This window comes from Meriones unguiculatus, chromosome 5 (assembly GCF_030254825.1).
Source record: "Meriones unguiculatus strain TT.TT164.6M chromosome 5, Bangor_MerUng_6.1, whole genome shotgun sequence".
In the NCBI taxonomy this organism is placed as follows: Eukaryota; Metazoa; Chordata; class Mammalia; order Rodentia; family Muridae; genus Meriones; species Meriones unguiculatus.
The window spans coordinates 49126514-49151869 of NC_083353.1; the positions used below are offsets into that span (position 1 = coordinate 49126514).

Genomic DNA, 25356 nt, shown 5'->3' on the forward strand with positions numbered 1-25356 from the left:
AAGTGTGTTTTCCTTCCATGAAATAAGTATAGAACATGCACCTGACACTCAGTGCAGAAACCATAAAATGACATTCAGAGCGTGTGCTTCCGATGACATTTGTAAATGTAGTTTGTAATTTTAAAAAGTTGTAAATAAAGCTTGGAAACAATGGAGCCCCATCAGTCTCTCCATTGTTTTCCTGGTCTATCACATCACAACTCTAATGTCTGAGTTGCTCAAAGTAGAGACAACTGCCATTTTACCTGATCATTGGAAAACAGAGCTGCCCCCAACCTACTGTGTTCTGCTTCTTGTGACTGGGATTTGGAAAACAAACACATGAGCTTTATAAAGAATAATTGAGCACCACTCATTTAATCAACACTCTACTGCTATCTGGAGTACATGGTCCATAATCTAATAAAGGATTAACCATTTCTATGATGCTACAGAACATTTATTTCAGAAAATCTGCTTTATTCAATGTTTTCACCAACCATCTGCTTCAGGTATAACTCCTGTCATGGTACCCCATACTTGTGAAATTTTAAACCCTTTGCCTATCCTTAGTATCTTCCATGACAATGTCCCATGGTTGTCACACGTGGTAGGATTTGCCAGTTGTGGTGACAATGTGACATAGTTTAAATAAGTGTAAAACAATTTCACTGTACACACTTGACTTTCAGTGATAAGTTTTTACTATGTCACTGGAATTTATTTACAAAATTACATCTCCTGCATGCATGGTGTCTATGCTGGAAAGTTTTATGTTAGCTTGAAACAAGCTAGAATTATTTCAGACAAGAGAACCTCAGTTGGGGAAACATCCCTACCAGACCGGCCTGTGGGCAAGCACCTGTACATAGTAGGGCTGTGGTTTCTGAAGAGATGCTGAAAACAGCACAGCCTGTGCCCTGCTCTGCAGAGCTGACAGCTCACTGCCTGGGCAGTCTGATAGTGTGATGTGCTCATAAAGACCAAGTTCCTTTTTCTTATTTCTTTTCTCGTTAGCTCATTATCTTGATTGATGATTGATTTCATATGGCTGGGCCATGCTCACTGTGAACAGTGCCGTCCCTGTCTGTTGGTCCCAGGTGCTACAAAAAGTAGGTTGAGCAAGTTCTAAGAAGCAAGCTGCTGAGCAACACTACTCCATGGCCTCTCCATCAGTTCCTGCCTCCAGGTCCCTGTCTTGAGTTCTCTCCTAGCTTCCCTGGCTGGAGAACTACAGGCTGTGTGGTGAAATAATCCCTCATCTCCCCACAGTAACAGAAACTCGAGAAGACAGAAAGTGGTACTAGGTCGTGAGATATGACTATGATAGACCTGACCTTGGGAGAAGTGTGGAAAGGTTTTGAAACTTTGGAGTGTAAAGTACATAGAGTGCTGATACTCCAGTGGATTATTTGGTGTGATATTAGAATGTAATGCTGAGAGCAGAGCAGATGATGGAGGCTTCTCTTATGCAGTTCCATGGGGAAGCTTGAGAGTCCCTTAAAGATTCTATGAGGGTCACTCATATTTTGAGTTAAAAACCATTAAAATGATTTGTCCTGTGCAGCTCCTGTCCTCTCCAAGTCATACTAACTCCCCCTTCTTTCATATGATTCCCTGCACTCTGCCCAAGTTTTGGTTATGAGTCTCAGCATCTGCTTTGATACACTGCTAGGCAGAGTCTTTCAAAGACACTCTGTCCTGGGCATAGAGGGCTATTCTGAGACTATTTCTCCAACCAAGGACCATGCATGGATATAACCTAAAACCCGTGCTTGGATGGAGCCCATGGCAACTCATTATCTGAGTGAGTCTCCTAGTAAGGGGAACAGGGACTGTCTCTAACATGAAGTCAATGGCTGGCTCTTTGACCTTCCCACCACCCCTGAGGGAGGAGCAGCCTTGCTAGGCCACAGCGGAGGACATTTCAGACAATCCTGAAGAAATCTGATAAGCTAGGGTCAGATGGAAGTGGAGGAGGACCTCCCCTGTGAGTGTATTTAGAGAGGAGATGAGGGAGGGAAGGTGAGATTGGGAGGAAATGAGGGAGGGGCTATAGCTGGGATACAAAGTAAATAAACTCTAACTAATATAAAAATAAAAATTTAATTAAAAAAAGGAACCACTAAAATGAAACCTTTGCCTTGCAGGAACAATTAAAATCCTCTGAAGTATTTTCTCAGCTTCAGCCTACAGACATTGTGGCCTAAATACTGCTGAGGCTGCATCTCATGCTGGTAGCCAAACTTGGTAGCTCAGGAGTCTCTCAGGTGTTCAAGACCAGCCTGTTCTAGGGAGGGAGTTCAGCACAGCCAAGGCTACATAGAAAAACCTTGTGTCAAAAAACAAAAAAAAACAAAAAAAAAACAAAACAAAATAAAAACAAAACAAAACAAAAAAACAACAAATAAACAGAGTTTCTCAGGTGGTACTGTTCTGAAACATGGAGGGATCATGGAGTGAAGCTGTGACTTGGCACCATATGACTGTATAGAGTCCCTGAAGAGAGCCAAGAAGCCACTGAAGAAGGCTCGACCCCTTTGCAGTGCAGAGCCAAGCCATTTGGAGATGTCAGTATCACATGCCAGCAGCAGCTGCTGTGGGACGAGGCCAGTTTAAACCTAGGAGACAAGCTGTGTGGAAGGCTTTGCCAGCAGTGTGGAGGAGCCCAGAAGATCACTGGTGAGTCCCGGAAGCCTGGCACTGAGAGTTACACTGTTGGACTTTGTTGAACTTGATTGTGACTGTGCCCTGGTTCTTCCCTTTTACATAAGAAAATATTTATTTTTATTTTACAGGAGCCCACAAAGTCTCTTGACTCTGAACACTTAAAGGGATTTTGGAGATTTACAGAGAGTTTGGAGTTCTAGAGAGACTGTGGGTATTTTAGAGAGACTTTGAAAATGTTAGTGAAACTAAATGTTTTAGAGGCTTGAATATTTTGTAGAGGCTTTGAATGTTGAAAGAGACTTGAGAGATAGAACTTTTAAAAAAATGGAACTTTTCTATTGCAATGTTGACATTAGTTTAATATCTTGGGAACAACAAAATTGAGAGACAAAGTTATAGTGTAACAGAGATGTGTTTAGTGTCAGGTAGATAGGGGGTCAACTGTGGCAGCTGTTTTTGTCTTTTGTTTGTTGAGTCAACACACTAGACTCATTTGGGAAGGGAACCTTAGTTGAGAAAATGCCCCCACTAGATTGGCCTATGGGCAAGTGTGTGATGCATTTTCTGGATAGATGATCAGTGTGAGAGGGCCCACATCACTGTGGGTGCAGGCTCTGGGCTCAGGGTTCAGGATACTTAAGAACACAGACTGAGAAAACCATGAGACACAAGCTTGTAAGCAGCGTCCTTCAGTTCTTGCCTCAAGACACGTGCCTCAGTTCTTGCCCCAGGTTCCTGCCTCAAGTCCCTCCTCAGCTTCCCTGCACAATGGATTATCAGCTGTAAGATGAAATAAAGGTTTCCCAAGCCAATTTGGTTTTGGTCATGGTGGTTTATTTAGTCTGTGTCTAAATAAAAAAACTACAATAATTCAACAGCATGTACACCACACTTATTAATATAAACCTGGAGCCAGCATATCAGGTACCTGGTGAGTATAAACTGTAATAATTCAACAGCATCTACACCACACTTACTAATATAAACTTGGACCAGCAAGTTTATATCAGGTATGTGGAGAAGTATCGCAGCTCCATTATGGAGAGAGGGAATGTTGACTCCTATGGAGTCTGCCTTTCAAGACTGAGTTGGACCATTTTTCTTTAATTAATTCTGTAATATGGACAGCTCCAAGTCTGTTAGAACTGTAGTTCTATTTACTCCCTGACTTCACACGCTGAAGGAGAAAGACACGGTATATGCTCCTGCTGACATTTGCCCACCTTGCCCTTCTCTTGTAGCAGCTCTGGACTGAGATCAGAACCAAGCAAGATGGAGGTACAGAGCAGTGATCAAAGACTGAATCATCCACCAGAGTTTTCTGAAAGGACTCCGTGCCAATGTGCTATTGTTTTCTGATTTGTCTTTTATCTTCTGTTTCAGGCAGTGACAGAGCTGAACAGTCTTTATGAGCTGCCTGAACTCTCCCAGACCACAAACATAAGCCACCAACACATCCACAGAGACCATCATGTGCTGGAATTCTCCCATGTTTGGTGTGTAAACAGTGTGTTCTTGCTCACCCAGTGTCTCTCTGACACAAGCACTCTGTTCTTCACATGTTCAAGAGGAGGTGGCTGGGACCCGGCCTCAGAGTATTGAAGGACACAATTGGAGGAAACAGCAGATCATGAATAAAATCAGAAACATCTGGATTCATAGATTACAACCCCCAACATTTGCTATAGAAATTTTCTAAGAAATTAGGATTTTCAATAGAGTACAGATAGCCCTGAATAGAATAAGTGCATACCCAATCCATGGGACCGCTTTAGTTGGCAAGGTCTGCTTTTTTTTTCTTTTATACAATCCTTCTCATTCAGACTCTACCCAAAATAGGAAAACTGTCTATAATGTGTCTGGCCATCAAGATGTTGTGGGTAAAAACCAAGTAAGATGCTGCTCCTGCTCCAGGAAAACCCAAACCTGCAAACATGAGAACACATAATTGCTGCTGTTTTTAATGTTGAGGGAGCTCACACACTGGTGCAGCCACCATGGGACACAGGGTCCAGCCATGGCTCAGCTTAGGACAAGTGAGAGCAGGAGGATGGTCTGTGGGGTAGGAGTTAAAATGGAGGTCTTCAGCGGAATAAGCATTCAGGAGCATCTGCATGTTTTCCTGAGGCCAGAAGACTGGTCTGGAGTGGTATGTGAGGTCTTGATCATGGTGAATCATTGTTTTACTTTTCTCCTCAGCCACTCTTTGTTTCCACATAAGATGACTTCACACTCTTCTGACATAAGGAACACCTTCTTCTCTGAAATTGGCATTGGGATCTCAGCCAACAGCTTCCTTCTTCTCTTTTACATCCTCAAGTTCATTCCTGGGCACAGGCCTAGACCCACTGACGTGCTCATTGGTCTGCTGGCACTAATCCACCTACTGATGCTAATGTTCATAGCATTTATAGCCACGGACATTTTTATTTCTTTGAGGGGATGGGATGACACCATATGTAAACTCATTGTCTACCTGTACAGTATTTTTAGGGGCCTCTCGCTTTGTACCACCAGCCTGCTGAGTGTCCTCCAGGCCATCATCCTCAGTCCCAGAAGCTCCTGTTTAGCCAAGTTCAAGCACAAATCTGCCCATTACATCTCATGTGCCTTTCTTTTTCTGAGTGTCCTTTATGTGCTCATTAGCAGTCACCTCTTAGTATCAATTATTGCCACTCCCAATTTGACTTCGAATAACTTCATGTACGTTACTAGGTCCTGTTCTCTCCTACCCATGAGTTACCTCATGAAAAGCACATTTTGTACACTGATGGCCGTCAGGGAAGTCTTTCTTATTAGTGTTATGGTCATCTCTACTTGGTACATGGTGGCTCTCTTGTGCAGGCACAGGAAGCAGGCCCAGCATCTTCACAGCACCAGGCTTTCTCCAAAAGCATGCCCAGAGCAAAGAGCTAACAGGGCCTTCCTTCTGCTCATGAGCTTCTTTGTGTTGATGTCCATCTTGGATGGCTTTATCTCCTGCTCAAGAACTATGTTCCTGAATGATCCAACATCTTACTATATCCGACTCTTTGTTGTCCACAGCTATGCCACAGTCAGCCCTTTTGTGTTTATGAACACTGAAAAACATGTCGTTAACTTTTTCAGGTCTATGTGTGGAAGGACATAAATGTTTGAATATTCATTGATCATTGATGGGCCTATTTCTTTATAAGAGGACCCAATACACTGCCATCAGAACTGTCAGTCATGGCATGGTGTTCATGTGCTTTGGTGTACATGAAAATCTAAAGCAGTGTTTTTGTTTTTGTTTTTGTTTTTCTGTTAAAATTATTTACTTTAACCTGTGTGGTAACAAACATGTAGCAGAAAATTAAACCTCATCCCTTTTCTGATATGACCAGGGCATTTTTGTCTCATTTTATTTTATTTTATTTTATTTTATTTTATTTTATTTTATTTTATCTTTTTCCTCAATGCGTCATTATGGGAATCCTATGAGGTGGCTCTCATGCATCATGGCCGTGGACAGCTCACACTGTTTTGAAGGATGTAACCATGTCTAACACATTTCAATATTTTAATTTCCTGTGGTATAGCTATTTTGACAAATTAAATGAGGAGGCATTTCTTGCCATAAATAGTTCTATACTCCAGAAAGAAAGGAATCATACACAGAACTTTCAGAAGAGAATTCTTTGCAAGAAGCACATGTGATGTATACAGCAATGCGAACAACAGCTGGATTTAAAATTCTCAGAGTTATCAAAACTTTTGACCCAAACACAGCCTCTGCACAGCATAGGACCACGTTCAGTTTTACGGTGCAAGGCAGTTAGTTCCAGCACTGGTCACCAAGGTATGGTGCCCTGGAAAACAGGAAAGACCCACACCACTGGCCAGCTCCCTTGAGGTTCAACACTCTACACAACATTTCTTCTAAAACCAAATTCCTCCTCCTTTCACCTCTGCTATAAATAGATTGGGATAAAGTCTGTTGCTTGGGGAAACATTTATATCCATGAGGCAGTTTATCAGACTATAATAAGGAAGTTTAATAAGCCAATCAAACATATGTCATCTAGATTACTATGCAAGGGGACATGGCAACACAGGGGGCATGAAAAGCCTTGTTTAAGTTAATTTGGGATTCAACTTTTGGACTGATGTCCCCTGGGCCTATTGTTCCCATACACTGAACTTCTTCCTGGCTTCAGCCTGGTTGTCCCATCTCTTGGTTGTTTTCTGTGTCAGTTGAGCATAGACAAACCACCCATTGTTACCCATTGTTAAAGGGTAGGAAAACTTTTTTTCCAAGCAAATGGACCCAAGAAGCAAGCTGAGGTTGCCATTCTAATATCTTCAAAACAAAAAGACTTCTAATTAAAATTAATCAAAAGAGATGGGAAAGGACTCTTCATACTCATCAAAAGGAAAATCCAACCGCAAAAAAAATGTTAATTCTGAACATCTATGCCTCAAAATGAAGGGCACCCCCATTTGTAAAAGGAACATTAGTAAAGTTTTAACCACACATTGAACCTTATACATTAAAAGCAGGGGACTTCAATACACTACTCTTATCAATAGACAGGTCATCCAGACAAAAACTAAGCAGAGAAATAATGGAGCTAACAGCCATTGTGAGTCAAGTGGACCAAACAGAAGTCTAGAGAATATTTCACCCAAACAGAAAAGAATATACACTCTTCTCAGGATCTCACAGATCTTTCTCCAAAATTGGCTACATACTCAGTCACGAAGTGAGTCTCAACAGGTACAAGAAAATTGAAATAACCACCTGTAGCCTATCATACTCTCACAGATTAAAGCTATATTTTAACAATAAAAGAAATAACAAAAAGCCCACAAAATCATGGAAACTGAATAACTATCCTCTAAGTGACCACTGGGTCAAGGCAGGAATAAAGAGGTTAAAGACTTCCTAGAATTCAAGGAAAATGAATGCACAGCATATCTGAACTTATGAAACACAATAAAAATGGTAGTCAGAGGAAAGTTCAGACTCCATACTAGCAACTTAGTAGCACTCCTGTAAGCTCTAGAACAAAAAGGAAGCAAATTCATCCAAGAGGAGTAGAGGAAAGTAAATAATCCAACTAAGGACTGAAATCAATAAAATAGAAACAAAAAGACCAATACAAAAAAAAAAATCAGTGAAACAAAGAATTTGTTATTAGAAAATATAAACAAGATAGACAATCCCCTGTCCAAACTAACTAAAAGGCAGAGACAAACTATCCAAATTAACCAAACAAAAAATAAAAAGGATGACATAACAGATACCAAGGAAATCCAAAGAATCATTAGGTCATACTTCAAAAACATCTACTCTACAAATATGGAAAATCTAAAAGAAATGGACAGATATCTTGATAGATACCACTTACCAAAGATGAATCAGATAAACAACTTAAATAGAAGTCTAGCTTCTAGGGAAATAGAAGATGTCATTAAACGTCTCCCAACTAAAGGAAGTAAAAAAAGCCCAAGGTTGTTCTGTTGCTCTCCTTGTGGAGACCCTGTCCTCTCCAGCTCTTACTATTTCCCAGTTCTTACCTAAAATTCCATTCACTCTGCCCAACAGTTGCCCATTAGGCTCAGCATCTGCTCCGATAGTCTGAACGGCAGAGGCTTTCAGAGGCCCTCTGTGGTAGGTTCCTAGGTTTTTTCCTGTTTTCTTCTTCTTCTGATGTCCATCCTCTTTGCCTTTTTGGATGGGGATTGGACATTTTTGTTAGGGTCCTCTCTCTTGCTTAGTTTCTTTAGATACACAGGTTTTAGTGGGTTTGTCCTATGTTGTATGTCTATATGAGTGAGTATATACCATGTGTGTCTTTTTGCTTCTGGGACACCTCACTCAGGATGATCCTTTCCAGATCCCACAATTTACCTGCAAATTTGAACACAGGGAACTTCCCAGAGACTCATACTCCAACCAAAGACTATTCATGGAGATAACCCAGAACCCCTGCACAGATGTAGGCCAGGGCAGTTCAGAGTCCAATTGGGTTACATAGTAATGTGAAGAGGGACTGCCTCTGACATAATCTGATTGACCTGCTCTTTGATCACCTCCCCCTGGGGGGGAGCAGCCTTACCAGGCCATAGTAGAGGACAATGCAGCCACTTTTGATGTGAACTGATGGACTAAGATCAGAAAGGAGAGGAGAACCTCCCCTATCAGTGGACTTGGGGAATGGCATGCAAGCAGGGGGAGGAGGGAGGGTGGGGTTGGGAGGGGAGGAGGGAGGGGCTTATGGGGGGATGCAGAATGAATAAAGTGTAATTGATGAAAAATTTAAAAAAAAAGGGAAAAATAATTTAAGAACCTTAAATGACTTTCAAAAGTGGAGGAAAACATGGAGTTAGTCAATTGGCATGGAGCGTGTCTCGCCCCTGGGGGCAATGGTCTCCTGAACCTACTCAGACCTTGGACACCACCACTGCTAGTTCTAGAACTGATGCAGGATGTTCCAATTAGGGGGTTAAGGCTTCTTGTAATATTTCCTATAAGTACACACCTGTTTGTTTATATCCCCCATTTTTATTTATTGTTACCCAGATAGAGCCAAGTAATTGTGGTAATGATACTTGCTTTTTTGCCCAATGCTGGAATGCTAGTTAATTTAGGTGTGCCCTGGTTACTCGCATGCCTCACTGCGTGCCTGTGCCCATTGATGCCCCTCACGCTATGACTCTCTTCAGACAGAAAAGGGATCTTGGAACTACAGCCACCATTGTTACTACCATCTCATTGGCGGCTGTTGGAGCTACCACCGGGGCATTAGCCATGAGTCATCCTGGGCAGACTGCTCAGACCCTGAATAATCATGTAGCCAATTTAGCTCATGCCTTAGTTGTACAAAAAGGAATTAATGCTCAACTAAAAGGAAGCTTGATGGTGTTCAATCAGAGGATTGACCTCTTGCAGGAGCAAATTGATACCCTATGGCAAATCGCTCAACTTGGCTGTCAATGAAAATATGCTGGACTTTGTGTCACTAGCATATAACATGAGAATTTTTCCTGTGCTGCAAATCTGTCTAAACAATTGTCGAACTATATTTTAGGTAATTGGACTGGAGAATTCGATACTACGATGGAGCAGCTGAGAGTGGCCATTGTCACGGTAAATTCTACCAGAGTGGACGCAGGACTAGCCACAGGATTATCATCATGGATTGCTGCAGCCATGAATCATCTGAAGGAATGGGCGGGCATGGGAGTGTTAGCAGGCCTTCTGGTGTTTGTCTCCTTGGTTTGCCTGTGGTGTATATGCAAGATTAGAGTCTCACAACAGTGTGATGCAGCCATGATCATTCAGGCCTTTACAGCCATTGAAGCAGGAGAGTCTCCCCGGCATGTTTGGCTACCATCAAAAGCTAAAATGTTATGCTCAGGATGCGAGGCTAAGCACTGCACTCAGGGTCAGCCGCTTTGGAACCAGAGAAGAGCATGTCTGATTGAATGCGGGTTGATGCCCCAGGTCCCGCCTCTGAGAAAAAGGTATCGGTCCGGTCTGATGCTCTTTGGGTGGATGACACCTAAATGAACATCAGTACAAAGTCCCAATTTATTTCTAATATCAGAGATCAGACCTCTACTCTTGCCTGATGCGTCTAAAACAAAAAGGGGGAACTGTAGAGAGCTGCGGAATGCTATTCCGTGAAGATGGAGCTGGTTTCCACCTTCCACCTTCCTGATGGTGAGTGCTCTCTGTCATGAACAATTCCACATTTGGCTAAGGCTGAGGATCTGGCTTGCTTCCATGTATGTGGACCTATCTGCATTGCCCACGTGGCATGCTGGGGTTGGCTACCCAGAGGCTATTTAAGCTGTGGGCTGGCTTTCCCCAGGGTCAGATGATTGTTCAAGGTTCCTGAATAAACTGCATTGAAAAAAAAAAGCCCACGGTTCTATGATTTTAGCACAGAATTTTCTGGATTTTCAAAGAAGAGATAATAACAATACTCCTCAAATTATTCCACAAATTAGAAACGGGAGAAACATTGTCAGATTTATTTTGTGAGGCCATAATCACCCTGACATCCAAACCAGGCCAACTCAACAACAGAAAAAGAAAATTACAGACCAATTTTTCTTATGATCATTGATTCAAAAATACTCAATAAAATATTTGAAAACCAAATCCAATAACACGTTAAAAATATCATCTATCATGACTATCGTCCCGGGATCATCCCAGGGATGCATAAATGGTTTAAAATACAAAAATCAGTCAATGTAACCCAACACATAAATGAACGGAAAGAAGAAAAAACATATGATCATTTTATTGGATGCTGAAAAAGCCTTTGAGGAAACTCAACACCCCCTCATGATAAAAATCTTGACGAGATCAGGAATACAGTTACATACTTCAACATAAAAACAGCAATATATAGCAAGGTGTTAGCCAACATCAAATTAAATAAAAATTCACAGCAGTTCCACGAAAATCTGGAACAACAGAAGGCTGTCCACTTTCTTCATATCCATTCAATATAGTACTTGAAGTTCTAGCTAGAGCAATAAGACAACTAAAAGAGAACAAGGGGATACAACCAGGAATGGAAGAAGTCAAAATATCATTATTTGCAGATGATATGATACTATACATAAGCTACCCCAAAAATTCTACAGGGGAACTCCTACAGCTGATAAACACCTTCAGTAAAGTGGCTGGATACAAAAGTAACTCAAGAAAAAAAAAATCAGTAGCCCTTCTTTATACAAATGACATGTAAGCTGAGAAAGAAATCAGGGAAACATCATCCTTCACAATAGCCACAAATAATATGCAATATCTTGGGGTAACTCTAACTAAGCAAGTGAAGAGCTGAATGACAATAACTTAATGTCTTTAAAAAAATTGAAGAAGATATCAGAAGTTGGAAAGATCTTCCATGTTAATTGGTCAGTAGGATCAACATAGTAAAACTGGCCATCTTACCAAAGCAATCTACAGATTCAATTCAATTCCTCACCAAAATTCCAACACAATATTTTACAGACCTGGAAAGAAAAAATACTCAACTTAAAATTGAAAAAGAAAAAGCCAGGATACCTAAAACAATCCTGTACAAAACAAAAACAAAAAACAAAGAACAACAACAAAAAAAACTACTGGCAGTATCACCATTCCTGATTTCAAACTCTACTACAGAGCTATAGTAATAAAACAAACAAACAAACAAACAAAAAACAACAAAAAAACATAGTATTGGCATTAAAAAACAAAACAAAACAGGTGGGTCTAAGGAATTAAATCAAAGACCCAGATGTAAAGCCACAAACCTATGGACACCGGATTTGTTACAAAGAAGTCGAAGATGTACAATGAGGGAAAAGGCATGTTCAATCAATTGTGCTGGCCTTACTGGCAAATATACCCATTCAATCAACCTGCATAAAATTCACATCCAAGTGGATCAAGACCTCAACATAAAACCAGATACTCTGAACCTGACAGAGAGAAAGTGGTCAGTAGTTTTGAGTACACTGGTATTGTTTTCTAGTACCTGGCTATATGAGAGTCTCCATAAAATGACTGCCCTTCTTGACAAGGGCTCTGTGAGTTGCCCAGGCTGCTCTTGGACTAAGTATGTTCCTTCCTCCTCTCCTCAGTCCTGGGTGCAGGTGTGTGCACCATGTCTGTTGGGGAGACTGAGACACAGAGCATAAAGTTCCACTAAAGCAAAGCACAGCCTCTTCCTGAAGTCTTCAATGAAAATGAGGTCTCCATTCCTGCTCCTCAGAGACTGGGGTCCATTCAGACATGGCCTCAGCCTCAGCTATATTCCACCTGCCTGTGACCACCTCAGCTCTGAGCTTTGCCTCTACTTCTCTGTTTTTCAATCTGTTTTGTTTCTGACATCTGCTGAAATTGACATTGGGTAACCAAACGGATCTATTATATAAAGAGCATGGTAATGCAATGGGAATCACTCAGTAAAATGTATTTACAGCTCTGCTGGTACATAGAACTCAGCATATTAATCTTGTAGAAGTTTTACCTTTCCTAATGATGCTTTACCATTCTATTTTAGAAAATCTCAATTTAAATTTTTTAGGTTATTTTGTTATGTGTGTTATACTTTTTGGGTGTTTTATTTTGTTTGCTTTTGCTGTGTCTATATATTTGTATTGCATGCATGCCTGTTGCCCGAGGACCTCAGCAGTTTTGGGAACCCCTGGACCTAGAGTTACAGATGGTTTTGAGCTGCCATGTGAGAGGTGAGAACTGTACCCGGGGCCTCTGTCAAAGCAGCAGGTTCTCACCACACCAAGCACCCCATGTTTACAGTCTTTAACTGGCCATCAACTCTGATTTTTTAAAGTTACTTTTCATCTTATGTATTTTGTGGGATGGGGTAGGGTGTGTATGTCACAGCACACATCTCGGGGTCAGAGGACCACTCTTTGAAATTGGTTCTTCCCTTCTAGAATGTAACTCATCATGACTGGAGGCCAGCACTTCTGAACACTGAGGCTCCCTCATTTCTTCTGCTCTGAGCACTTACTTAGCTGGTGCATCAGGTTTGGTAACTCAGGCCCTTTTGCTTTCCCTCATATCTCACATTAAAGATAAAATAAAACCATCTTACACCCATGATATTAAAATGATAATTATTTCATTACTATATGACTTCATTTTTTATTATTGCATAATTTAGGATTATGATACTTGAATTAAAGTAAATACTTGCATTGCATGAGAAATAATTTTCGAGAAGACCCGTCATCAAATCTTCTGCTGTACCTCTGAGGCTTTGGCCACCTGAGTCTGAGTAGCATCACTGCTTCCTCAAGGAGGTATGAAATCCTACACACCTGTGCAGCCCCTCATTCAGGATGAGTTAGATAATTCTTCTTTCATTAAAACCTTACAATGGGAATGGCCCTCAATCTATTGAAACTATAATTCTTATTAATTGTTTCCTTTCAAATGCGGAAAGAGACAAAACGTAGACCACATTCCTGGCAGCCTCTGATAACTGAAAACTTCTCATGGAGGCTTTTGTTTGTTGTGACATCAGCACATACCTCAGATGAAGTTACAATGTGAGATTCACAGAGAAGGACTAAAATGCTACCAGGATGCTCTGGAAAGGATTGCTTGGGAAGTCTATTGTGTTCATGCTTACCCTTCTCTGATTTGGGCTGGGAGAAACCAAACGGTTTTTTTTTTTTAAATCTGTATTAACTATTCCAAGTCACAAACATAAGGAACCTTCATGAGAATAAAGCCAGCAGCCTACACTTCCAAGAGTTCGCCCTGTACAGGGAACACCGACATTCTTGGTATGTAGACTTCATCTTCTTACACATCTCCCTGACGCAGGCACACAGATGTCATATGTTCTAATGCTGTAGCTTAGTCCCAGACTGCTCAGGGTCACACACAGGATATGGCAGGAGTGAGTATGATGTGAAGGAGTCTGGATTCAGAATTTCCACTCCTAATGCTCCCTGCACATCCACATGAAGAGCACAAGGTCTGAAGTAAATGAGCAGAACAAAGAGATTGGAATAAAATGACTCTGGGCCTGTTTAAGACAAGGGCACAGCTTCATCTGAGGATCTTATTTCTATTTTCTTGCAATCCTCATTGAACTTCACCAAAACCTGCAGAGCTGCTCTGTGTCTGGCAATCAACATGATGCAGATGAAAGACAAGTAAGACATTGCTTTTGCCTAAGGAAACCTCAAAAAGGAAACAGTAGGAAAAGAAATATTTTCTTGACACATGACAATTGTAATGTGGGAGAAAGCTTCTATCTGGATGGGGCAATAAGTGTCAGAACAATGGAGAGAGTGGGCATCCCTTCTGGGCACTTTGAGATGAAGGCACTCTTAAGCGGAATAAGGCAGAGCTGTGAAATAAACATCTTTCCAAGGAGAGTGGAGCTGCCATTGTCTGCAGCTGATGATCAAGGCTAGATTGGTGATAGAAATCTTCTTGCTGTTCTCCCCTCACAGTTGCTACCTGCTTCTTTCAGCCTTAAAATGAACAAAATCAACAAACTGTCAGGTAACACCAAGGTAAGAAACACCATTTATGCTGGAGCTGGGATTGGGCTCTCAGGCAACAGCTTCCTTCTTCTCTTCCACATCCTCATGTTTATTCGTGGGCAGAGGCCCAGACTCACTGATCTGCCCATCAGTCTCTTGGCCCTAATCCACATACTGATGCTGGTAGTCGTCGTGAGTTTAGTAGCTTCAGACATTTTTATGCCAGGGAAGAGATGGAGTGACTCCACATGCAAATTTGTCATGTTCTTGTACAGGTCTTTTAGGAGCCTCTCTCTTTGTGCCACTAGCCTGCTCAGCATTCTCCAGGCCATCACCCTCAGTCCCAGAAGTTCCCATCTAGCAAAATTCAAATGTAAATCTCCACACCACATGCTAGGTTGCCTTCTTTTCCTGAGTATCTTTTATTCATCCATTAGCAGTCCCCTTATAACATACATAACTGCAACGCTAATCTGACCTCACCTGGCTTTATATAAGTCAGTCAATCTTGGTGTGTTGTGCCCATGAGCTACTCTGTCCATCACACATTTTTTATATTGTTGACCTCCAGGGATGTCATCTTTGTAGGTCTTATGACCCTCTCCAGTGGGTACATGGTGACTTTCCTATAAGACATAAGAACCAGTCCCAGCTTCTCCACAGTGCCAGCCTTTTCCTCAGACTATCTGCAGAACAAAGAGCCACACGGACCATCCTTTGCATCATGAGTTCCTTTATGGTGATGTACACCTTGGACAGCGTCATCTCCTACCTAAGAAGTATAGATGATGACCTGATTTTGTTTTGTTTCCATATTCTCACAGTCCATGGCTATGACACAGTCAGCCCTGTTTTGGTTCTCAGTACTGAAAAGCACATAATTAACATTTTTAGATCCATGTATGGAAGGATGGTAAACATCATATTACTTGGGTATAGGTAAGATTCCTTAAGATAAGCCGGTATTCTGGCATTAGAGCTATGAATTGTAATGTAGTTTACATGAGCTTCGGGTTAAACGAAATTACAGAGTTGTCTTTTTGCTGTTGTTAAACCTATTTCTTATGAGATGTGTGGATGCTACACATAAAAGACAAACCACATGCCAGATACATGAGTCTTTTGTACTTCCCAGTGTGTCTTTTGGGGAGACATAAAGTGACTGTCTTGTTAGAGTCTGGATTATCCACAGCCATTTATAATACGTGACAGCTTATGATAGTCTTCGTTTATTCAAATCCCTCAGCTATCTCTGTTTTGCCAAATGAGGTTTGTAAATAGTTATTATTATAATTATCAAGTATCCAGAAATGTTCAAATCATTTAGCATACACACACACACACACACACACACACTCAGAGTGAGAGACAGAGACACAGAGAGACAGAGCCCAAAACAGACAGAGAATCTACGTATAAAATGCAGTCCTGATGATGGATAAACAGAGTTCAGCTTCTCTGCACTGGACTGTTACTCCAGCTTTAAAAGAGAAGGAGATTGTGCACATGGTCCCACACAGATTGGCATGAAGCCACTGTACTGACTGCAATGAGAGTCTAGGCAGAACAAATTCTGTCTGGACTACTGGGAGCAGGAAGAGCTTGGAAACTTTCAGGAGTGGAAACAAAAACAGACTCTCATCCTCAGCTCAGGAGGGAAGGCCATGGGCGACTTGCTGGGTGGAGGCAGACTGTAAAAATGTAATCAACGCCAAGCAGTATGCTGAAGATGGGAAATTCTTGTTTTGTTTGTGCTTTACCAAAATAACAATGTGTTCAGTTACCTTAACCAAGCAGTGAAGTATATTTTCCCTGAAATAATAAAGTGAACAATGGGGATGGGGAGATGGTTCAGGAGTTAAGAACACTGGCTGTCCTTGCAGAGGACCAAAGTTCAATTCCCAGCCTCCATATGAAGGCTCACAACTCTTAGTAACTCCAGTTCAAGAGGATCTCATGGTTTCTGGTCCTGCAGGCACCAGGCATGCATTCATGCATACAAAATAAAAAATAAATAAAACTACTAAAGTAAAATACAATTTTAAAAATGAGAATAAAATTGTCAAAATATGATTTCTCAAGTTTTAACACATGACAGATTTTCTTGAACAATGAGGGTTTTCTCATAGTCCTCATCTTTTAAAAAATTCTTTCTTCATTATACTTTATTTAATTTGTATCCCCCCATGTGGGTCCCTCCCTCCTCCTTTCTCAATCCCCATAGTCCTCATCTTAATCTCAGGTCCTCAGAGCAAGCAGAGAAGTCCACTTGTAAGACCTGGAGTCTCACTGCTCAGGAGTTCAGGATCACACACTTCCCAGGAATTCTCACAGAGCACAGCTTGACGCCAAAGCAAGAGGTTTTATTGCTATTGAGGTAGGGTCACCCCTCCAAAGACAGGAGATGACTCTGAACATGCAAAGCACAGGGTTTTTATACCTGAAAATCAGATCAGTCTGCTCTATAGTTTACAGCTGGTTGTAGATAGTTTACAGCTGGTTGTTTCTCAGGACAGTTCACCCCACCCTTCAAGAGCTTGCTGCACCTGGCTTCAATTCAAGTAATCACAGTTGTTTCTCATTCCCTTGTGGTCCCTCACACCTTTGAGATCCAGGTTGCATCACAGCCTGTGCTCAGCCTTTGAGCAATCTTCAGGCCTGCCAGCTTTGGCTACAGTGAAGTAAGGCCAGCCTGGGCTATATTAGAACCTTCCTCAAAAGCAACAGAATTTAATTTTAAAAAGCTCTCAGCCTCCTCTCAGCTCCAGTGCTATTGTTATGCCAAGTTTATGAGAACCTCAGAGATCCCCAATAACAAGACAGAGAGCTTTATTAAGAGAACATTCAAACTCTGGACTCAAGTCTCACTGATGCAGCAGCAGAGAAATGGGACCGTGAGCCCTGAGTGAGCAGCATTTTTAAAGGGAAAGTCTGTGATCAGGGGGTTTCCATGACAACAAACAGGGGTCACATGTTTCTATGACAGCAATGGGGGGGCATATGCCTTGACATTACAGGATTAGGTAAAAGAGGGTTGAGGTGATCTTCTTTGAATCACAATTGCCTAAGGTATATGCTTCTCTTAGGCACAATTGCCTAACACATATGATCACAATGGCTATTCTTTTAATCTACTAATTCTTTTATTCTGAAACATTGGGGAGAATTTTCCCACCAGATTCTCAACTGATTCACAGTGATTATTACCAGGAAGTTTGACTCTATTTTCTATGAAATATTTATTCTGTGATTTTCCTGGAGGCTATTGCTAGGAGAGTTAACTTTGTTTTCTTCCAGGTGGACATATTGTGATGTTTCCTGGTTCCTGAATTCAGCTCCCAGTCAAGATGGCTCTTTATTGCAAAAAATGGAGTTAACCTCAGGCTAACTATACCCAGGCTAACTTAAACAATTTATTTTTCCCTTTCCATGAACCTGAATAGGCCACTCTTGGGCACTTATAGTTCAAGGGCATGTCCAAGCTGGCATTACTGGGTTTTCATTATCATCAACTGTATAGTCCTAGTCTTTGCCTAATATATCCTAACAACTTATTAAGTAAGCATAATCCAAAAATGACCAAAAGCAAAAGATTCTGCTTTTGAGATGCTATAATTCTGGCTTTGTACATCTAGTATGGCAACACTAATTTCTGATCCAGCTAAACTGGTCCCCAAGATAATAGGTAATGTCAAGGAGCTCCCTTTGACCTAGCATTTCAGCCTTTTGTTGGGATTTTGGGCTGATGGTCTCTTCTTCTGAAAATGCTTTAATTATGATAATAGCACCGTTAGCATCAGGGGCTAGGAAGACTGAAATGCCAGCGAAAGGCTGCACAGTGGGGCAGTCCTCAGAAACGTCTGGTTAGGTGATCCATCCAAGGAGGCTGTGAGCAATCATGTCAGCTTCCAGCAAGTTCAGATCTCAGCTTGCAGTCTCAACCAGGTGAAAATCTGCTGAGACAAATTCAAACTAGAAACAGAAGTTAAAATTGTGTAATAAATGGGAAAAATGAGGAATCCCAAGACCAGGGAAAAACTCAACTGAGGTCTGTTTGAGCTATGTCAGATTCAGGTCTCATGACCTTTTGATTTCCTGAAACATTTTGTGAGTAACAGGTAAAACTACATCCAATGGAATGAGTATCAATTTTTCTTAGCTGTTTGTTTTGTGACCTTTATAAACAAGTTAAGTTGTCCATGGCCTGAAACTCTTAACATTTTAATTAATGTGGGCCCTGTTGTTGGTAATCAGCCATCAAAGAGCTTGGCTATTTTTTGTCATATTTTCTTAGCATTTACTTTTAGTCCCCATCTCCATGTTACATTGGAAAGTTAGGCAGAAATACATTAATGGCTTTAGTATTAAACTCTGAATGGTTGGACTTTCCTTAACAAAGCAACTAGAAGAAACATATTTAAAATATTCTTAAATCCTATATCAAAGTCTACCTCAGAAATGGCAGATATTAAAAATATCATTGTAAAAGCTCAGATATACACATTGTATAGACGTGTTTAGCATGATGAAATACACTTCTAAATCTACCTCCAAAAGACAACCAAAAGGTAATTAAAATCTCAAGCTTAAGACTGGGTAATAAGCAATCAGTGTTTCATCAACATATCAGAACTCTATTGGTCAATGTCAAAACTCTGGACTTCTGAAACCTTATAACATCATAGGCACAACAATAGCAGAGAGAGGAGAGAAATCTGACATATCTCCCGTTTTTAATATGCCTCAAATCATTACACTCCACATTCATATACCTTAAAACACCTCCTTACACCCTCCAATGTTTCTTGCATTTATCAACCCTGAAACATTTTTCCACACCAAACAACATTCTCTAGATTCTCAAAACCTAAACTCCTATATCCTCAAACCCTACATAAACTCTATTATCTTTCTATCCAGCCATTCATCATAAGACATAAATAATGAAGATGGAGCCTGTAGACATGGCAACCCTTTTTTAAATAGAAAACCTAGTACCTGGTAATTTTAACTAAGTAATAAATTAACCAATAAACTAACACTGGATCTAACTATCTGGTCTTTAGCTGCAAAGACTACCATTAGCTTAGCTTAGCCATCAATGTAATCAGAGACCTGAGAAGGATAAATATGTACCAATCCAAATGACAGTGAAAGCTAGTCAGTGAATCACTCCAGTCAGCTGTCCATGGGTCCTGTGGTCTTATGGCATCATGAGCAGGGAAGTCCAGCAACCAGGCCCAGATAATGAGAGGGAAGAGAATGGCCTCACCTCGCCCTTAGCAATGTGAAACATTGACTCTTCAGGTGTCCACAGTTTTGTCCATAGTTTAGGCTGGGCCCTAGCATTGGGCCAGTTGGGGCAGTCTGGCCCAGTTGTTAGCATACCATAATACAGAGTTGCAGTGTGTCCAAATCTTCTTGGAGACCTTGGGGGAGCTACTGTCAGGATTTTAGAAATCTGTGTCAAAATAATCTTACAAATGTTAAAATGCCATATTCATCAGATCTCTGAGAAGCTTGTGGGCCAGGATATCTGAATTATTCTTCATCTCTCTTTTAATTATCAATTTTAAATTGCATCCTATGAAATAGAATGTCATAATCTCTAATTATGGCATATTCTTTAAATAAATGTTTTAGAGCCATATTCATCTCAAGTAAATCTCTATAGGCAAACTTTATAATTACCCATCCTAAGCTTAACTTCAAAAACATAAACAGAAGACTAGATAAAACTGATTCTTATAGCATAACTTCAAATACCTTTCTGAACTAGAATCAAAGCAAAACTTTTGATCAGATACAATATATAGAAGGGGCAGCAAATCTTGCTCATCCCAACATACTGCATTAAGACTGAGCAGCAAAAAAGCACAAAGGACACAAGTTTCATTTAGCCCTAAATCGAGAACTAAACACAACTGGCAACCTTAGCAGAGATGGACAGTTCTGGCCATATCAAACCTATCAGCCAGGAAGAAACAGCATTAAATCATTTATACAGGAACTGGTAACCAGGCATACATTTTTATACTAATTAACAATGACTTGAACATTACATTGTATAAACTTGGGTGAAAGAGCATAAGAAAACAATTTCATTGAAGAATCACCAGCCTTTGAAATGAAGAGCAACATATCTTACAGTTCTTTCTCAAATCATGCTTGCAGGTGTAAAAACAAAAACAAAACAACAACAAAAAAATACACAAAGCAAATACAGTTTATATCTTCTCTAACATTCTGTGTATCTTCAAGTTAGACTTTTCTCAGCTTTGTTTTTTGATTCAACCGACATATTTCTTGATTTTCAGACCATATAAAATTTTCATCAGAACTTTTTTATTATTTTATCATTTTGACATAATACATTTTTAAAACTGCAATTTTCTTAATTGGCTCAAATCATATGGCTTGGTTTCATTTGGTAAAACTAACAAAATAAATACCAAAGTCTTTTGTCTTCCCCCAAAGGACTGAGTAATTGTTTCAAGTTCTCTGTTAGAATGCCCACAGCCATTGTCTAAAATACCTGATAAACTTTAAAATATTTCATAACCTTGAACATATTTTTTAACATCAGTTTTTGCAATATCAAAATAAGGTATCCTTTTTAGAAATGAAGTCACAAAATATAACCATAATTTTAAAATTAAAAACCAGATTTTATCAATGCAAACTATTCAGTACTTTTAAAATCAATACCAACTACATTATTTTGATGTTGGCTGCCAGTAAGAAAAGTTCTTGTAATCAAACACACGGAGATGCAGTTTTAATATTTTATATAAATGTAGTTTTAAACATTATTATTTTTATAAACCTGGTTTTTAATACAGGACCAAAATTATGTAAAGTCTTAGTACATTTAATAATCAATAATCAAACATCAAAATATACATAGAATATAGTAAACTTACATATTTAAAACAAACACACAAAGTTATAAAACTAATTTTTTACCCCCTTTAGCTGTAATTTCAACGGAGGAACGTCTTGCTCCCGGTTGAATACTATTTTATGACCATAGAGGCTTGCAGCTTTCTTCCCTGAGAAGCTGCTGTTGACACTTTAAGAGCTGTCTGCTTGCACAGAAGCCTTAAATATTTCTCAAAACCTGTTTTTTATCATTTTTAAAATTTTATTTTATTAATTACACTTTATTCACTTTGTATCCCCCCATAAGTCCCGCCCACCTCACCTCCCAGTCCAACCCTCCCTCCCCTTTCTTCACGAATGCTCCTCTCCAAGTCCACTGATAGGGGAGGTCCTCCTCTCCTTCCTTCTGATCTTAGTCTATCAGATCTCAACAGGAGTGGCTGCATTATCATCTTTTGTGGTCTGGAAAGACTACTCCCCCCTCAGGGAGATGTGTTCAAAGAGGAGGCCAATCAGATTATGTCAGAGTCAATGCCTCTTCCCATTACTATGGAACCCTCTGGACACTAAATTGTCATGGGGTACATCTGTGCAGGGGTTCTAGGTTATCTCCTAGAAGAAGAAAACAGTAAACAACCTAGGAACCTGCCACAGAGGGCCTCTGAAAGGCTCTGCCCTGCAGACTATCAAAGGAGACACTGACACTTATGGCCAACTGTTGGGCAGAGTGCATGGAATCTTGTGTAAGAAGTGAGAATTAGTAAGATCTGGAGAGGACAGGAACCCCACAAGGAGAGCAACAGAACCAGAAAATTTGAACACAGGGGTCTTTCCAGAGACTCATATTCCAACCACGTACCAGGCATGGCGATAATCAATATCTGTTTTAATCTACTTCAGAAGTAGCATCATTCTTAAGACTGGGCACTATAGGGGCTGGCATCTTATATATAATCTCAAAGGGAGTTAAACTTAGCTGGTAAGGGGAATTCCCAACCCTATAAAGGGCAAAGGGGAGGAACATCACCCAGTCAGTGCCAGTCTCCAAGGTCATTTTCATCAAGGTCTCTTTAGATGTTTTGTTCATCCTCTCTACCTGTCCTGAACTTTGGTGGCTATATGCACAATGCAATGTCCAATCTGCCCCAATAAACTTAGCTACATTCTGACTTACCTTCAACACAAATGCTGATCCTCCAGAGCCAGGAACTTATTCTGATTCCTGGGTCCCTTTTTGTGGCAATATCTGACCCAATGACCTTCCTCCTTGCATTATGTGCACTGGTTTTTACAGTGGTGGTTTGCATTGTCCTTCAGGTCCTTTGCCTTGGGCTAGCCAGTGAAGTTGGTGCTTTCTTTCTCTGTGGTATGAAACATTGTTGTCCAATAGGACACTTGCCAGATCCCAGTTCAAAGTCTTTCCTGACTTCAACTGCTTTTTCTCAGAACTGTCCCTGTTATTGTACACTCTCTCAGCTACCTGGACTAAATCTTGCAATGTCGTCTGTCCTATTCTTTCCTGTTTCTGCAATTTCTTTTTATGTCTGGAGCAGACTGGTTAATGAAAGCCAAAGCAACCGTGCCTGTATGTTCAGATTTTTCTGGATCTCCATGTGTATATCTGCGAAAGATGTCATTACTTCTTTCCAGGAAGGAAGCTGGATTTTCATCCATTCCCTGTCTGACATCATATACCTTGGCCAAATTATCGGGCTGCCTTGTGGCAGCCTTGAGACCTGCCAACAGGGCCTGACAATAGACTAGGAGATGTTCCTTATCTGCAGCAGCGTTGTAATCCCAATTGAGCCTCTTGTAGGAAACTAATCATCAATATGGCCTTCATGTGTGGTTTCAACTCCTGTAGTATCTGGGACATTTTTTGGATTTCTAAAATAATATGTCCGCACTACTCTATGGCAGACAAAACTTTTAAAAGCTGCTGAAATCATCCCAGGTTGGCTGGTGGGTGAAAAGAACAGTTTCAAAGAGATCAATCAAATCCTTAGAATTGTCAGAGAACTTGGCATTCTGAGTTCTCCAGTTATCTGGTTCCCCAGAGAAAGAGGCTGCCAAGAGACTCTGGGTTTTTGGTGCTGGGACAGATGGTGGTTCCAACCTGGATAAAGGGCTGGAGCTGTCTGAGGAATGTGAGGAGGAGGGGTTGGAAAATTATTTCCATGGGAGTCTCATCCTGAAAAATAGAGTAAAGGAGATATGAGGGAGCCAGGGCAGTGGCCTCTGGTTTTGGAGAGGCTGTGGAAGGAGGATTGTTAGTGGGGGTCAGAAAGGGCTTAATTCATGGAGGTGGATGAATCATTAGGTCTTTCCAGACTACAATATATGGCAATTGGTCTGGGTACCCACATGTTTTCTGAAAAACCCCATTTTCCACTGCAAGGATGGTGGAAAGGGTGGAAAGTTCATTCTGCTGGCCAGCCCACATTAAAGGTGGGCCATATTGAGCTACAAAAAGTCATCATTTTTCCTCTCCTCACATCAACTGTAAGACCATGAGCTCTAGTCTTAACTTCTCTAAAAATGTGTCAGAACCAAGTCAAGGGGTTTGGAAATATTCTGTCCCATATCATCAGCCAGTCTTTACATAAAAAGAATTCAGGATAACACAAAAGAAGTAAGGAGAGCAATTTCAACAAATAGTAAATGACACATACACAAAAAAGAACCAGCCATCCCAGATAAAAACCAAACTAAAGGCAACAACTCACAACCTATACCTGGGCTAATATCTAAAATCACTAAAGCAAGAAGAGCTATGGCTTCAAAGGCAAATGCAAGACCACAAGCAATCAATCACAAAAATACAAAAGTAACTCCTGGCACAACAACAAGAAAAAGAAAATTAATCCTACACAGAAACAAATAAAACCAAAAACCTGTCATTTCCTGTACTTCTCTGCCACAGAAGTGCCAGAAAGTCTATGAAAACCAATCCTCACTCTCATTTCCCTATCCCAAGACTTCCAGGGAGGCAGAAACTTACAAGGCCCAAAATGTCTTTTTGACCCCTGAGGCCCTGGACCTCAACAGGTCTCTCTTCTCCACTTTTGGCTGCCTCTACAACACATCGAGGCTTTTCAGATCAATGAACAGAAACAAACACTTTAAGCAGACAGACAACACAAAAGACATTTACCCATGGGATTAAGTTCTCTGGGTCAGGAGTCCTAGAGGTCCTGAGGCACCCTGGACCAGACTCCAAATGTAATGCCAGGTTCAGGGGATCCCCAGAGCCCCCAGGAGACAACTCGGTACAATAGCAAGAGAGCTTTATTATGAGAGCAATCAAACTTGGAACTGAGTCTCACTGATGCAGCAGCAGAGAAGTGTGACCTGGAACCCTGAGTGAGCAAGGGTTTTTAGGGAAAGTCTTTGATCAGGGAGTTTTCATGACAGTAAACAGGGAAGCACATGTTTCTATGACAGCAAACAGGGCATATGCCTTGATGTTACAGGATTAGGTAAAAGTTAGATGGGTGAGGTGACCTTTTCTGAATCACAATTACCTAAGGTATATGCCTCTCTGAGGAACAATTGCCTAAGACATATGATTACAATGGCAATTCATTTAATCTATATCTGAAACATTGGGGAGAATTTTCCCACCAGATTCTCAACCGATTCCCATTGATTATTGCAAGGGAGATTGTCTCTATTTTCTATGAAGTGTTTATTCTGTGATATTTCCTAGAGATGGTGCTGGGAGAGTTAACTTTGTTTTCTGACAGGCGCACATTTTGTGATATTTCCTGGTACCTGAATTCAGCTCCCAGTCAAGATGGCTCTTTATTTTATAATGGAGTTATA

At 40.7% G+C, this 25356-nt stretch overlaps 1 protein-coding gene across 1 annotated transcript in view; it reads left to right on the forward strand.

Moving 5' to 3' along the window:
• Window positions 1-4885: 4885 nt before the first annotated feature.
• Window positions 4886-25356, forward strand: part of LOC132654147 (vomeronasal type-1 receptor A11-like) — a gene marked incomplete at its 5' end in the record, with an annotated part of 34786 nt that continues 14315 nt past the window's right edge. Inside the window, 2 exons of the mRNA XM_060383402.1 lie at window positions 4886-5757; window positions 15544-15588. Of these exons, the coding sequence (XP_060239385.1) occupies window positions 4886-5757; window positions 15544-15588 (917 nt within the window). The remainder of the gene's footprint in view (window positions 5758-15543; window positions 15589-25356) is intronic.